Source organism: Chlorocebus sabaeus, chromosome 22 (genome assembly GCF_047675955.1).
Source record: "Chlorocebus sabaeus isolate Y175 chromosome 22, mChlSab1.0.hap1, whole genome shotgun sequence".
In the NCBI taxonomy this organism is placed as follows: domain Eukaryota; kingdom Metazoa; phylum Chordata; class Mammalia; order Primates; family Cercopithecidae; genus Chlorocebus; species Chlorocebus sabaeus.
The window spans coordinates 3,012,342-3,029,900 of record NC_132925.1 but is presented as its reverse complement, the minus strand read 5'-3'; the positions used below and the strand labels follow the sequence as shown (position 1 = coordinate 3,029,900).

The following is a 17,559-nucleotide window of genomic DNA, read 5'->3' as shown; positions in this document are numbered from 1 at the left end:
CATCCTATCCCTTTCCTTCATGACATGTATCACAATTTAGTTGTATATGTAAGTATGTGTTTATTTGAATATGTGTGTCTACCTCCCTATACCTCAAGCACTACCACGATAGAACTCCTGCCAATGCAAACCACTATTTAAAATCTACTGCTTAGCATATTGGAAAGTGTAGTAAATATTTGCTGGATACCTCCTATGTCTTGGATGTTGTCCTGGGCACTGGAAATACTAGGGGATAATCACAAATTCCCTGTTCTCATGGAACTGACCTTCAGATACAAAGAGCCAGGCAATAAATACAGAAGCATATTTCTTTGATTGAGAACTCTTGCTGCAAGGCGCTACATGAAAAGTTGGATTTTACAAAAGAAAGAATGCATGCCTGTCTTGCCCTAATCAGGGTCCCATAGCTCAGATATCCTCATTTTGTCTGTGTTTTTTTAACCCTGCCAGGCTACTCCTGGGTGTGACTTTTGCTCTGGCACTTTAAAACCCTCATCAATGGCATTCTTTGTCCTCCTTTCCATTTGTACTGGCAGCTGAGAAATTTGGCAATTCCTTACATAGTGACTAATGGCAATACTTCTTTGCAGATGTAATGCACCATATAAATGGCAAGTCCTGTATAAACATTAAATAATTAGCTTTCATAATAACCCTATCAAGATAGAGTATAAAACTCTGTTTTTTTGTGGAAATAACTGAATCATTGTGAATCTACCTGTTAAAATCACAGAATGGTGAAAGAATCTGTGTTGATTCTGACATTCTAGACTTCTGTTTTCTGATTCATAAATAAATATTTATTACTGTATAAAATGATGTCCTGTAAATAGTGAACTTTTAAAATAAATCTAATAGGTTATTTTAAAGTGTATAAAATGCAAACATACAGTAAGTTACTGACTTTTAAGTTAGGACATATGATTTTAGCCATTTGACTTACTTTGGTGATATATTTTAAAATGATCTACCAGACTTTCAAGTCTGCTGAATATTAACTATTTAAATGTTGATTCTAATGAGAACACATGGACACAGGGAGGGGAACAACACACATTAGGGCAGTCGGGGGGTGGAGAAGGGAAAGGGGAAGGAGAGCATTAGGACACATAGCTAATGCATGTGGGGCTTAAAACCTAGATGTCAGGTCCATAGGTGCAGCCAACCACCATGGCATATGTATACCTATGTAACAAACCTACACATTCTCCACTTGTATCCCGGAACTTAAAGTCAAATTAAAAATATATATATATAGATCCTTACTGATGTACACTTTTCTCTGGAACACATGACAAATTTTAACTGAAACCTACTATGCCAAACTTACCTTCTCTTTGTCCTGAAGACTTAGTGCTGTTGGAATAAACACTAGGCAGTGTTTTGCAGAGCGGTACAGGAAGTGTCATTATGGTGTTCATATTTATGTAAAATTTGAATGTGGTTTAAGCTGGAACCCAATCTGGATGTAATTCTAACAATTAAAAGACCAGGGACAGCATGGCCCCATTTCTACAGCCCAGCAGAATACAGAAACATACAACTGTATTTAAGTTAGCTTGCTTCTCCATCATACACTATGTAAATAAACAATTTGCTAGTAATTGTTTTTATTCTGGTAATTCTTCTCATTCTATTTGCAATGCCTTGTATCCATTCACATTAGGTTGTTGTTATCATATAATGTTGAGTGATATTTGTCATCCATCCGCTATGTCAGGTTTTCAGAATGTATAATTTTTGAGTAAAAGTACTCCTTTCCTCAGTTAGAACATAAGAGTTTTGTCAAATCTTTAAAAGTGCTTCTACCAGCATATTTTCTTCCAGGGTCTTAAGCAAAGCATAATTTAAGGTTTAAAAGCAAAGTTGCATGATATAAGAAAAATACAAGTAGAAGATGACATAATTATTATAGAATATTCCTAGATATATTCAGTGTCAAATTTTAAAAATTAAATGGAAAAACTTTATATAGAATTGATGTTCACATGCATCTTTTTTAGAAACAAATTCCTTAGCTTTAGAAGATGGTGTTGTAAGATGGATAATACTTGATGAAATATTATTTTACTTGTTATTCTTTTAGTTTTCCTCCTCAATGGGTTATCTTTCTGTACATTCATCCTTTGATTGGAATCTTTTTTAAAGTTTGGAATTATTTCAGAAATATTAAGGAATTTTTCACACATTTGTACAAAGAACAGCACTTTGTTCTTCTGGGCAATGCTGTCAGCTAAAAAGTAGGAATGCAAATAGTTATAGAAAACTTTATGGTATGCTTTCTGATCCAGCCTTCAAAATATATCTCTTTATTCAAAATAACCTGCAATAAGACCCTATGGTATTACTCTTTCCCAAAAAGGTGAATATTAATGTTTTTTGACAGACGTCAACCTTTTACATATACTTCACTGCAAGGAATATACAAGAGTTATAGCATACCTGCCAGACACAAAGTATGTGCTCAGTGCAGATGTGTTAAATGAAAGAATGATAGTTATTTTGATATTAAATTACACTTATTTACATCAGCATGAAGTTGGTGTTCAGACAGGGAAGTAGGAGTATCATAAAAGTAAGTAATATTATCTGTACTCAAAATTAAAGACTAGGTATGTGAGTAGTAATTTTGAGAACAATTAAAATGTTACATGGCAACAGAAACAGGTTGTTACTGAGCATTTGTAGAGTTGTCTTTATTTACCTCTTCTTTATTTTCTCCTCCAATATACCTTGTTTTTTAAGGGTTTCATTTTATTTTTTTTCCTAGTTGACAAGAGGTTACTATTTGCTGCAAGTAGAAAAAAATAAATCCCAGGACTGCAGAATATCTTCCCCTATTTTTCCCAAGATACCCACTTGTAATTAAATTGCTCATATTTAATTAAAATGCTTATTAATATACAACATTTTCAATCATTTTGTGGTTGAAATAGGGGAAACATTGATAAAAATGAGCACGTCATATGTATTATGAATAATGAAATCGAATTCTCAATATTTTTCTGAAAATGTGGTTTCCTCTTCCAAGAAAAAAAATCTGAAAAAACACAGGAATGCAGAATATATTCAAAGATAGCCATATGATTAGCAGGAGGGAAATTTCTCACTTATGTTACAACAGAATGAGTCTGAAATGTTAATTATGTCATGATACTTGTGTATTTAGAATTATGAACACTGTGTTAAGACCAGATAGGCAGGTAACTTAGTAGAGAAGTATTCTTTATGTACTGGAGATCTGTATTCTAGCTTGGGTACCACGTCCTACAAATTCGTCATCTGCAAAATCAAAACCAATACATTCCTTTTATCATAGACTTGTTATGAGTATTAAATGAGTTGTTACTTACTGAGGTTCCTTACACAGTAAATGTTCAATTAGCATCAGCCATTGCTAACATCATTATTATGTTGCTGACATTATTATTATTATTATTTATGTGGCATGCTCCTCTCTCCCTGAGGAGCCTTAACTTAATTTCTAAAGCAAAAAAGTGCAGATCACACATCTGACAGGCCCCTAGCCGCACTGAGATTCTATGATTCATGAAGGTAAAGGCATTGTATGTAGTTCACAAATATTCACAATTAGTTGTTCACACTTAACTTGAAAACTTGAGCCTACCAAGACTGGATAGTGGTGAGACTGTAGCGCAGTGATGCACAATTACCATACGTCAAGCCTTTTGCAATAATAAAGTGAATTTATTGGAAATACAATGGATTAGATAGAAACAATTGCATTTTTACAGCACAATAGTGACATGATTAACAAAGAAACAAAAAAACACTTCATTGGGAATCAGAATGCCTGGGTTTTCTTCTGGTCCCCTTCTCATAAATAACGCAAGAAAAGCTTCCTGGGACTTGGTTCCCTCTGTTTACGGGATTGATTATATGTTGTCAAAGACCTCTGCCCATTCTGTAATGTTATGTTTCAGTTCTAAAATTTCCTACAATGCACTTAAAGACTGTTTTGCAGGTATTAAAGTCTCCATATTACTTGGAACACTTTCTGTTTAACTTTTTTTATTCTTTGCTTCCTGTCTTAATGTTACCCAGATAAGTTGCAAAGACACCACTGAATTTTAGAATTCCTTTCGAAAAGATGTTTACTTAGTTTGAGAATTGTGTTAAAATTGATGTAAAGTTTTCAAAAAGTAGGTGATTATATGCTTTGTTATGTTTTGTACAATTAGTGAACTTTTTTTTTTTTTTTTTTGAGACGGAGTCTCGCTCTGTGGCCCAGGCTGGAGTGAGCGGCGCCATCTTGGCTCACTGCAAGCTCCGCCCCCCGGGTTCCCGCCATTCTCCTGCCTCAGCCTCCCGAGGAGCTGGGACCACAGGCGTCGCCACCACGCCCGGCTCATTTTTTGTGTCTTTAGTAGAGACGGGGTTTCACCGTGTTCGCCAGGATGGTCTCGATCTCCTGACCTCGGGATCCGCCCGCCTCGGCCTCCCAAAGTGCTGGGATTACAGGCGTGAGCCACCGCGCCTGGCCCAGTGAACCATTTTTTTTAAAGAAGAAAACCTTCTAGGATTCAAATACTCAATGAAGCGTATATTTTCTCTAATTTAATAGAATGAAAAAAAAATGAAATACGGTTCAGTTAAATTATATGTGCAAAACCATATACATAAAATAAGACTACACAAATATGAAATAAATATTATATTTTTATGTTAGGGGGAACTCTGGTTTAATACCTTTTTAGGTGATATCTACTTGGATACACTATGTATGCTACTTGCTCTTTTCAAATTAATATTAGACCTTTTTGACAATTCCAAATTAAAATTTTCATATGTTTCAAATCAAGAAACATTAAAAATGTATATACTTTGGTTAATAGAAATGCTAAAGGAGAAAAGGAGAAGTTTGTCGAAAGATCTGTATCTGGGATGTATATGGATGCTTTTGGTTTTTCTGCCAAAATGCTGTGATTCATTTGAATTTGATTTTTATTGTGATGACTTAAATATACACATGAATTTTGAAAACTGGACAATTTTACTAAAAGTTTCATATAGTTTTATAATGTGATACCATATTATTTTTCCCCAAAAGGAAATCTTTGGGATAAGTATAAGAAAGAAAACTTAGTTTTAGAAGAGAGAAGAAAAATGTTAAATTCATAACTTTATGCAGAATTGCCCATAGTCATAGGCAATACTAAAGTTTTATGCTTTACAGCTGCAAAAATAATTACATGAGCATTACTAAGCAACAATTTTTAATGGATTACATTTTGTTAGTTTTTCATTACATATTGTAAAAGGCCAAATAACATAATAAATGTTAAAATAACTTGATTTATCTGACTTAGACCTTTGATATTTCTTCAAGACATTTTATCATTCATTGGTTTATTTGAGAAATGATTCGGTATGTAAATAAGATATAGCATTACCAAACTGGTTTTAAGTTTGCCATATAGAAAAATTGTGCATATTGTTTACTTTTATTTGAAAAGTATTTTACTTTTGGGTGTTTCAAAGGTGTTAACCTTTTCAGAGGTGTTATCATTGATTAATAATGTGATCCAGCAAAGGCACATACTGCCTGTCAAGGTCAATCCATTTGCTTTTTCTACAAGCCTTACATTTTATTTGTGTTACATTCTTAACACCTACTAATAATATAAGCTTATAAATAGTGAAAGTCTTTATACTCTGTTCTTTTATTATGTGGTAACAGTAGCTGGAGTTTTCAGTTTAACAATGTTTACCTTGGTGTCTATATATTTTATTAATAGTGAATAGTATTGAAGTTAGAATTTAAAGAGTTTGGTGCAATCAGATTTATTTTAGTTTTCCTTTTACTGTTCTTTCCAAAGATAAGAAAAAAAAAAGTCTTCTCTTTGAAGCAGTAGTTTCCAAATATTAACATAGTCATGCTATGCCCAAGTTGTCTTAATATTCACATTTTAAAAATGGGGATTTTTTTTTTTCATGGATTTGATAATTTACTGAAATGTATGCATCTACTTGGTTGGAATTGAGGAAGGACAAATTTTAAAAAGCAAGAGAAAAATATAGGTTTTTGTAAGCCCCTAAACTTGTCTGAGGTTTTGAAACCAAAGTTTAAGAGTGATTTTTTGAAAGAACGGTTAGATCTTAAGTTTTTTACATGGTAGTACTTCATCCATGAAAGCACTTTTAAATGCCAGTGGAATGGAAAGACATCCATTCCAGTACAAAATTATAGGAATAAATATTAAATTCAAATATTCATTTAAAAATTCAATAGGATTTATTTATTTATTTGAGACCGTTTCGCTCTTGTTGCTCAGGCTGTAGTGCAATGGCACGATCTCAGCTCACCGCAATCACCATTTCCTGGGGTCTAGCGATTCTCCTGCCTCAGTCTCCTGAGTAGCTGGAATTACAGGTGTGCACCACCACACCCGGCTAATTTTATATTTTTAGTAGACATTGGGTTTTTCCATGTTGGTCAGGCTGGTCTTGAACTCCCAACCTTAGGTAATCCTCTTGCCTCGGCCTCCCAAAGTTCTGGGATTAGAGGTGTAAGCCACCACACCCAGCCCAATTCAATAGGTTTTAAAAGATAAATAACATTTATCAATCCAAATCTATGCACTTAACATACTAATAAACATTTTCAATGCCATGTTAAATTAGGTTACCAAACTGGTTGACATTCTATTACACATCAGATCAAGGAAAGCAGAGCCGAGGAAGTATAACTATTTATTGGACTTTGTACTGAAGTATATGTATCTTCATCCCTCTTTTGTGAGAAGGGAAGCAAAAGTCTTAAATAGTATGTTCAAGACATGCAATCTTGACATGTCTTGAACATCAAGATTGCATGTCTTGAACATACTATTTAGAGTTGTATTTAAGACTAACATGCCAAATAATTCATGATTTCTTGATGTTATCAAGACACTGGGACAATTTTACTGTATGAACTATTTTTGGAATATGTATTTGGTTTCCTTTCCACATTTAATTCTAACAGTTACAAAATACTGCTTGTTTTACAGTATGTTAATATTATATTAGTAGCCAGTTGAGATTATGATACTGAATTGTACAATTTACAGTAGTGAATTTACAATAGTGCATTATTTCTTCCTCCACAATATGGGACTAATTGTTAGTAGTACAAGTAGAATTAATAGTATTTCTCATTGTGAATAGGTTAAGGATTAAATGAGATAATATACACACAAAAAACAACAAAAACATAGAATATAAAAGTAATGCTGTTGGTAGCACTGCTGTTATCCATCTTGGTGCCTTCTAACATTCTCAGTAATCATGGAAAAACACAATGAGTTTCAATGTCTTGGCTTTGTAGATATGTCGAAAGTTTTTATAATGAACATATTTAAATTACAATGATTATATAACCTTATACATTAATTTTATATATGTATAAAATATCACTCAATTAAATTCATGCTTGGAAGTACCTTAATTTTGTTTCTTTTAATATTAACTTTGCATGTATATGTAATTCATTTATTATAGAAAGCATTATCCTGTGGTGTCACATAGATAAAAGGAGGATTCAGCTGTATTCGTTAGCACATGGCTGAGAAAAATGTAGGCAGCAGGCAGTAAAGAAATGCAAGTTAAAGATGAGCCGAATGCTAACTGTGAGCACACTAAACAGCGGAGAACATCAGGTTATCCCTCCTATGTATGTGTAAGCCCAAATATCTTTATTAAATTGCAGATATCTGTAAGTAGATACAGATTCTTAAAGCTGTATTGCAAGAGCTATTAGTGGGAGTTTATTATAATTATAATAAATATCTCCTGCAGAAGTTCAGAGATTAGGACTGTATATATCACTTTTGAGTATAATGATTTAATCTTGTTCCTACAGTACTTCGGGATGACTTCAGACAAAACCCTTCGGATGTCATGGTTGCAGTAGGAGAGCCTGCAGTAATGGAATGCCAGCCTCCACGAGGCCATCCTGAGCCCACCATTTCGTGGAAGAAAGATGGCTCTCCACTCGATGATAAAGATGAAAGAATAACTGTGAGTATTGAATTCAACAGCAGAGGGCATTTGTAGGTCTAACTGTATGTATCTTTACCAGGGAAAAAAGAGAAAAATGAAGTAAATTGTTTTAAATAAAGGCTTGTATCAGCTCCCATATTCAGTTTTTCTTTTAAAAAAAAATATTTCAATTCTTCCTGTGTTGACATGAAAATAAGTGAGGAAAATTCATGGTGTTTAGAGATCAGTAAAAGAAAAACTATAATTCCTGTTTTAATGTCTCAGAGTTAACACTTTTATGTATGACTTAATTATTATCATAACTCAGGGCTTATAAAATTTCCATGTGTTATAGTAAAAATTGTTTATTAAAGAAGATCTGTTTTTAGTATGTTTCCAGAAGGCCTCTTAAACCACTTCAAGATGTTTTTATGTTTTTTTCTCATTTTTATAAGTGTTTTTCTGTTCTATAGAGTTCAATATTGTTTCTGAAAAATAAAATCTTATTTTGAAAGGTGGTTAATGAATAATTTATCTCAATATAAAATGAAGTCATATGATGAGATTATTGGATTTCAAATGCCTGCTCTGATGTAAGAAATTATATGTGATTTGTATGACGTCAAGATGCGTTTTCTTTTTGACAGCAGTGATTCTCTATGACTTCCTTCCTTGTTTTGTCTTGGAAGGTGTTGACTAAAGCCCCTCAGTCACCAAGCCCTCATTGATTTTGTGGTTGCTCGATATTTCCCTTTACAGTTCTCTTTGTTCAGCATGCACTGATATCTGTCCATTGTGAATTCGCTGGTCAAGATTTAAAAGTTCCCAAGGAGAATGTGTGTGTGAGGAAAAGGTCACTGCTGAAGATGTACAAGAGCAAAGTTATAATGCAGACCACACAAACCTAGTTAGTAGTTGCACTATTTCTGAGCAACTGGTTAGTAGATTAGCTTGGAAAAAATTAATAGTGAGAAAAGTAGAGAAAGTTGTGTGAGACAAAGTTTTAGGTACCTTGAAAGAAAATTAAGCATTTTTTTTCATGTAAATCTGAATGAGAATGAGTCTCCCAAAGGATTTCTATAATTCTTGGGACTGGTGTGAGGATGACCTGGTTCTGCTCATCAGAGGTGCTGCAGAGTTGCATGATAAAAGGAACTATATGTGGAAACACTGGTTTTTGGAAATGAAGTCAAGAAACACCATGCAAGAAATAGAGTTAAGAAACAAATTCTTCTCGTTAGCAATAACAGATTCCTTTTGGATTCATGTACAATGAAGATAAGAATACTTTGCCCTTAAAAATATATTCTAGATCATTTAATGACCATTATCTATAATTCCCCTTTCCCTTCCTTACTGATTCACACACATTAAAACCATTATTATCCCTGACTTTCCCTCATGCCTTTCCTGATAACATATTCGTGTTTAATACAAGTTAATGACAAAATTCTTTTTTTATTTATTTAATTTTTTTTTTTTTTTTTTTTTTTTTTGAGACGGAGTCTTGCTCTGTCACCAGGCTGGAGTGCAGTGGCACAGTCTCACCTCACTGCAAACTCTGCCTCCTGGGTTCAAGCGATTTTCCTGCCTTAACCTCCTAAGTAGCCAGGATTACAGGCGTGCACCACCACACCCAGCTAATTTTTGTATTTTTAATAGAGATGAGGTTTCACCATGTTGCCCAGGATGGTCTCAACCTCCTGACCTCGTGATATGCCCGCCTTGACCTCCCAGAGTGCTGGGATTACAGGCATGAGCCACCACACCTGGCTGACAAAATTCTTAGCCCTGGAGATGCAACTTGATCAAAACTCAGTGAGTGTTCTACTGAAGGTTACATTTTATGTGTGTGTATACAGATAAAACCAAATAAATAAGTATAATAAACAGTAAGTTAAACTCTAATAAATCCTACAAAAATAGAGAAAGGATATACAGACAAAAACCAAAATAAATAAGTATAACATACAGTAAGTTAAACTATAATAAATCCTATAAAAATGGAGAAAGGTATACAGACAAAAACCAAAATAAATAGGTATAACATACAGTAAGTTAAACTATAGTGAGTCCTATTAAAAATTGTGAAGAGGTAGATGAATTCATTAGGGTTCAGGTGGGATTGAAATTTTAAAGAGGCTGATTAGAGAGAATGCCTCACATAAAAATACCTCAAAAAATTGATGGAATGAACTATACAAGTGTCTGGAAAAAGGGTATTCTAGGCAGCCAAAATATTAAATACAAAAACCCTAAGGTGGAGTATACCCAACGCATTCACTGAAGAGTAAAAAGTCAGTGTTGGTTGAACAGAATGAGTAAAGATTTATAGGAGATACTATCAGGGAGATAGCCTTTTTAAAAAGGCTATGAATTTCATAATTGTCCAACTGTGTAGGCTCTTACAGGTGTTGTAGATAGTTTGGCTTTTCTTCTAAGTAAACTGGGAAGCCTCTGCTCTCCTGAGAACACACCTAAACGTGGCAATGGTGGAGACAGGGAGGCCCATCAATTGCTCTCAGGGTAATCCGGGTAAGAGACAATTAATTGGTGGTTTGAACCAGGCTGTTAGGACGGGGAGGTAGCGAGGAGTGGCTAGATTCTGGATATATTACAAAGCAGTAGCCAACAGAATTTGCTAACAGACTGGATGTGTTTGTGAGCGAAAGAGAAAAGTCAAGGACCTCCTGATTAATTGGCCTGCACAACTGAAATGGTGTAGATGCCATTAACGGAGATGCCATAGATTGTAGGAGAAAATTTGGGGTGGGAAGTTATCAGGAGCTCAGTTTTCGACATGGTAATTTTGAAATGCTTATTGGATATCCAACTATAATTGTCAAATAGGCAGTTGGATACATGAGTCAGGAATTCAGAATTGAGGTTGAGGTTGGAGAAAAAATTAAATTGTGGTAGACATACAAGTACTCATTACTATACAGTTCTCGTATCCTTCTGGGCAGATGAAACTCTCTACTTCCCAGCTTTTTTTGCTGTCTGGCAGACCTGTTGGACTTTTTCAGCTTCATGGGTTGTGAGTGAACGTTAAAGAAATTAAATACTAGTGATTTAAATACTCCAGTACTCTCTTTACCACTCTGCAACCAAGCAGGCTACTTGTTTTATGTAGGTAGTGCAACTGCAACATGGAAGACACCCTGAGAGCCTGAGCCCTGAGTTATGTGTAGAACGTTCTACCCTACACCTCTGTCTTCTCAAGATGGACATGGAAAATGAATGAGAAATAAATCTTTTGTTGATTAAGTCACTGAGGATTTTTTAGCACATACAGCATAGCCTTTCCTGATGAATATGGGAGTCATCAGTGCATACATGTTATTTAAAAACAGTAGACTGCAATCACCAAGGGAATGGTTACAGATAGAAAGGAAAAGCAGTCCAATGCTTAGTTCTCACAGAGAAGAGGCAGAAAGAGCAGTAGGAACTGAGAGGGAGCAGTCACTGGGAAAGGAGGAAAATTAGAAGGGCCGCCGAGTAAAGACGGTTTGAAGGAGGTGTCGGTGACTACCAGTTACAGCTGGTAGATGGAGTAATAATGGGGATTAAGAATTCACCACTGGATTTAACAACTCGGTGAGCAATCATGAATGACCTTGACAAGAGCCATTTCAGGGGAGTGCTGGGGGTTAAAACCTCATTGAACGTTTCAAGACAGACTGGAAAGATAAAAACTAGACACAGAGCATAGATGACTCTTTTTAATGTCGTGTTCCATACTCTAGATAAAAAATAATGGTGGTTGTCATCTTGCATTTTGAAAGATCTCAGTTTATTTTAAAGGTTGTATTTTGTGGGTATGCTTGTGTATGTGTTAATTTTTTTGTGACATTCACAGTTTAAAATCACTATAATAAATTTGATTTTTAAAAATTCTTGGAACTCCCTGGTGTATCATATAGTGAACTAGATGACATTTTATTGTTTATGCCAAAATGTTTAATTTATTTTAGAATCTTCATTTACTTTTGCTGTCTAAGGGGATGCTGTCCTCTAATTAAAGAGCACCAGTTCCCCCACACCATCAGTAGCTTCTAGTTAATGTAAGAACCACCTACAATAAGGAATCAAACAGTTTAAAGTTGTAAAAACCTATGACTATGAAATGATGCCAAGATGTTAATATATAAATAACTTTTAAATCATTTACATGCTGCCAAAATGATGATCCATGATGGTGTTCCATATGCTAGGAAGTTGTAACATCTGAAACTTTCACTATTTCTAAGACCATCTGTGTGTTTTGTATAAATTATGACTATGGAACTGATAAAACACTGGAGGTAAAAAGCACATTTATACATTTGGGAAAAGGAATACATTAAAAATCAGCAGTTTGGGTTCAAAATCACTGATCTTATGTAAATCGTAATTGTTTTTGTTTTATTTTCTTCCTTTAGGCAAAACTGAAATTGAATAATTAAAACAAAAACTTAGAACACAAACAGAATACGTGACATTATTTCCAGTTCTTTTTTTCAATAGTGAAAATAAATTCTTAAAAGATGTTGGTTATTAGCCATTGTACGTGATTCTTCTTTCCTAAGCCTTGTATTCAAATTAGTGTATTCATCTCTATTGTTAATGTACTTTGCCAAATGTGCTGAGTGCAGATGAACAGAAGATTAAAGCACATAATATCATTATGAAAGACAATTGAAGATTGCATGCTTATTGCTACAGTTTTGGTTATAGGAATTTCTAGAGTTCTTTAATGTGGTGGCTTTCTTTGTTGAAGATTTAAAGTACACCTCTCCCAGCTGTGAGAACAAAGACACACCCTACAAAAAAGGGAAATATGTAGTTGAATTACAGCTGCACCTGTGTTTTTTTTTAAGTTCTTAATTCATTTCTTCTTACAATGACCTGGATTCAGAGCCAAATTTTAGATCCAGATGATTGTAAACCATGAATATATAAATAACATTTTCTTATTGTCTTACATGATAGGAGAATTTCTTAGAACTTTTTTGGCACATGTTTCTTAGAATCATTTGAAAGAGGCCTTAAATGATGTTTGTCTCTAGTGTTCTTTGTTTTCTAGACATGAGTATTTATATTTAGAGTTAGAAATAAGAGTAGTTTAACTGGTAGGCTAGATTAAATTGATTTACTTCATGTGTTTGAGACTTAATCATATCCATCTTGTTAATAAATGAAATTTTCTTATAAAGATAAATTGGAGGACTAAAGTGGTCTTTTGGATGTCTTTGAAAATACCTCACAAAAAGCGATTTTAAAAAATTTCACTACTTTTTAGAAATACTACTTTTAAGTTCAAGATATTTTATTAGGGTGGGAAAAAGAAAATGTTAAGATTGGGGAAAAATTAACACCAAGTATTGAAAACATAATTATTTTGCTCAGTCTAAAAACTGAAATTGCCTTGTACATTAAGGAAAAAGTTAAAACATTTAAAGTAGGCATCACAAATATTTTCCTAGATTAAGTTTGTTTAAAATTTTGCCATTTATTCTATATTTGTTTTCTTAGACAATTTTGTTATTTTTATCTCAGCAAAAAGGTGAGTTTGTTATAAATTAGCACAGTTCTTTGCGTCACAGACAATTGCACCAAGTTCCAGGCATCAATTTCTCATACTTTGTATTGGATTTCTATAAAATGAACCTGGTGGTAGCTGCAGGAATTGCAGGCATAGAGATGAAATTGCTGATCTCTTATGGAGGATGGCTTATAAATAAAACTTGTTTAATTGACTGTTACAAGCATAAACACAAATGTGTTTATGAAATAAAATATTAAGGTATTTAATAGTACCTAGGTGATAACTGATGAGACAAAAGCAACTGTATAGTTTATCTTAATATCTATTAAAATAAGATCATAAATTAATACCATTATACTAACAGAATATGATACTTTTATATATTTATATGAGATCTGCAAATTGGCAAGTAGGAATTAAACCTTTTGTTTTAGATTAGTAAATGAATATTTACAGAAACAATAATAAATTTTCAATGTCTGCTACATAGTATACATGATATGTTTATTGAATGTTACAAGATAGTTATTTAAGGCTTTGTATTTAGCTCTTCTGCATAACTGTGTCATGAAAGTCTATTAAAAAAAGTTCCTTTTGTCGGGCACGGTGGCTCATGCCTTTAATCTGAGCACTTTGGGAGGGCAGGGCAGGCAGATCACTTGAGGTTGGGAGTTCAAGATCAGCCTGACCAACATGGAGAAACCCCGTCTCTACTAAAAATACAAAAAAATTAGCCAGGCATGGTGACACATGCCATAATCCCAGCTACTTGGGAAGCTGAGGCAGGGCAGTCTCTTGAACCTGGGAGGCAGAGGGTGCAGTGAGCCGAGATCGCGCCATTGCACTCCAGCCTGGGCAACAAAAGTGAAACTCTATCCCCCCCCCAAAAAAAAAGAAAAAAGAAAAAAGTTCCTTTTTAATCTGAAAAATTGTAAATAAAAATTATTTACATTTATTTATTTAAATTTTATTTTATTAAATGTAATTTAAATAAATGTCAATTTTTAGAGATAGTATAGCTATTGAATATTAAGAACTTGCTATGTATTATATGCTTTATATAATCTCATTTTATCCACTTGAAAACCCAATGCCTAAGCTATTTTCTTTACATTAGGGTATGCTTATACTTGTCAATTTAGTGTTACAAAGAAGATGAAGAAGGAGGAGATGATGATGGTGACAGCACTTGCTATGTGCCAGGTCATAGTATAAGCACTTTATGTATATTCACCCATTTAATCCTGACAACCATCTTGCCAGATACATACTAAACTTCTGCTAACGCAGTCGCTACATCTAAATTGGCTGTTGGGGAAAGAGAGGGCAACCAAGGGGTCACTTCCATGTTTTTCATTCATAACATTTTTATAGGGTCCTATAGATTCTGCAACATATATAACAACTCTGCTATGCTATCAGTGCAAATTTTGACTCAGGACGACAGTATCTCTTAGTTTCCATTATGAAGTACTATTTTTAATATTCAAGGATTTGGAGAGATTAGTTCACAGAATGGAAGTTGTGGTGGTCTTGAAACTAGGGTTTGGCATGTTCAAGAACTAGTCCATATTATGTTCAGTATTGAAATCTATAACATAAAATGATTTTTAAATTTGAAAGGTTGAGTAGTTTCATAAAAGATGGCACAGAAATGGTCCAATGTGGCCAAATATTATAGCTCAGACAACCTAAAATTATTTATTCTGAAGACCAGAAGTCTTACCTAAAAAGAGATTAGAGGTTATCTAAAGAAAACAATTAACTGTCATCATTTGGCATTTACCAAATGAAGGATTTATATTGAAGAGGATATTATAAATCAGTAAATCATTCAACTGAATATGCTTTGTAGTTATCAGTCCAAATTGTGAATTGGCCAGGTTCTAATATCATTAGCTGCACAGATTTCAAAAGTTATTGCTGAAAAAAGTAAGCAATTATGAGATGTTATATAACAAATTAAAAATTGAATTAAATAAAATATTGTTAATATAGTGTCTGGAGAATTTTGTATAGATATAATAAAGTACAGTAAAAACTAACACATTAACAACACAGTATAAATATTAAGCTCTGCCTAGACTCAATTCTGAAATTTCAGAATTATTTTCTTCGTGATAACCTTTGTCAATCATTTATCCTGAATTGTTTCATTTTGTTAAGAAGAGCTTAAAAAGTCATTTTTTCATGCTTCAAATTCTTAGCCTTTGTGAGTTAAGCATTTTTGAATGACTTATATTATTCCTTGAGATAAGTTACGCTGACTTGTTTATTATTCTTTCTACTGTCCTCACAGTAGCATGTCACAAATATCCTCTATGTCTACCATTGTTTTTACTTGATTGAAAAAATAATTTAGATGATGGGGAAAGAATTTGTTTATAAGATATTTATTTTCATCAAAGCCATTATCCAATCAGTAACTATTTTTTTCACTTCATCTATTTATTGCATAACTGAATTAAGATTTTATCCATTCTTCTTTGCAAAATGTAGAAAACAGTTTTACAGCATCAGTATGCTTTAGAATGATGAACAAGTACCTTTAGTAGCTTTTTCTTAAGATTTTTACCTTACATAGGAAAACCAGCCATTCTGTTTTGCCCAGGATGGTCCTGGTGTTCGAAATGAGAATTCTATTCCCAGGAAATCCCTCAGGTTTGGGAAAATGGGGATAGTTGGTCACTGTAATCCTAGAAGGTTTAAATGAATTGTTTTGTGTATGAGTGACATTGAATAGCAAATCGCATTTATATAAGGTAAGTAAAAAATAGCTAAAATATATAGAAGGGTTTTATCTGTATCATTTCTTTCAAAAGCAAGTTAAAGATTTGAAAATTTGTCATGAAGGTCGGAGAACAACTTAGTTATGCAGTAAAAAACAAAACAAAACCAAAAAACCAAAAATAACTATGTGACACTTCCCATTCCCATGCTGACGAGGTAAAATTATTAGAATGGAGTGTGTCATCAGGTCTTTTCCCAGTCCTTTTCTGCTTCCTGTGTGTCTTTGTAGGCTTCTTTGATTTCCATTGTTGGTGTGATATTTTGGTAAAAAGCAGCTGACTCACATCCCATCCAAATCCCCAGTGCCCTTCAGATCCTTCACAAATTTGGCGTTCAGCCCACTCCTTGCCAATTGCTTCCTTTCCCCCCAATTCCCACATGTCTCCTTCCTACGCCATCTGCTTCTCCTCCCTTCCTTCGATTAGTGCTTTCGTCTGCTCTTCCAATTTCTTTCATTGTTCAATGTCTTTTGCTTCCTCTTCCCCTCCTCTCCCCTAGAGGAAATTAACATACTTAATACAGCTGATGTCATAAAGCGCCTTTTCCCTGAGAAGTTAAATTTGTGTTTCTGCAAAATAAATATATAGCTCTGTTGTGTGAAGGTCAAAGGAAACCTGAGTAGTAAACTAGAAGTAGATTTTTTTTTTCAGGTTCATCTTACATAAAGTGTCAATGCACGTTATGTATTCTATTTATTTTCCAAAATGAATTTTCTATTTGGGATTTAAATATGTTAAGTCAACACAACTTTATTATACCAGTAATTGGATTGAATATATGACTTTAAAATAATTTTTTCCTGTCTATCTTAATTTTCATATTTAATAATTGAAACACTGGGGATTAGTAGAACAAAGCATAGGCTTGGGCGTTATAAGACCACATTATAATTTTGGGTTTCAACACCTATTAAATGCATGATCTTATGGAAGACATTTGATCTCTATAAATTTCATCGTTTCCATCTGTGAAATGAATTATCTAATCATACGTAGATTAGTTCAATGTGTCGTTGAGGGAATTCAGCGAGAAAATGCATGTTAAATGTCATTGTAAATGGTGACACACTTAATACACATTAGTAATGGTGTTCTCTTTATTATTGTTGTTAGTATACCTATTTGAACTCTGAATATGTTTAGTCATCTAAATCTTGATGGAAAAGGAAAATCCAAAACTACTCATACCATAACAATCCCAATTTTCTTCAAGAAGCAAGATGATGATATAAATGTATGTGAACAAAGATCCAGCTT

At 33.7% G+C, this 17,559-nt stretch overlaps 1 protein-coding gene across 8 annotated transcripts in view; it reads left to right on the top strand.

Moving 5' to 3' along the window:
• The window catches only part of ROBO1 (roundabout guidance receptor 1), a 1,151,566-nt gene that overhangs the window by 1,005,120 nt on the left and 128,887 nt on the right, over positions 1-17,559 (top strand). For all 8 annotated transcript variants that reach the window (XM_073009653.1, XM_073009651.1, XM_073009652.1 and 5 more), the window contains one exon: positions 7,868-8,025. In XM_073009653.1, the coding sequence (XP_072865754.1) occupies positions 7,868-8,025 (158 nt within the window). The remainder of the gene's footprint in view (positions 1-7,867; positions 8,026-17,559) is intronic.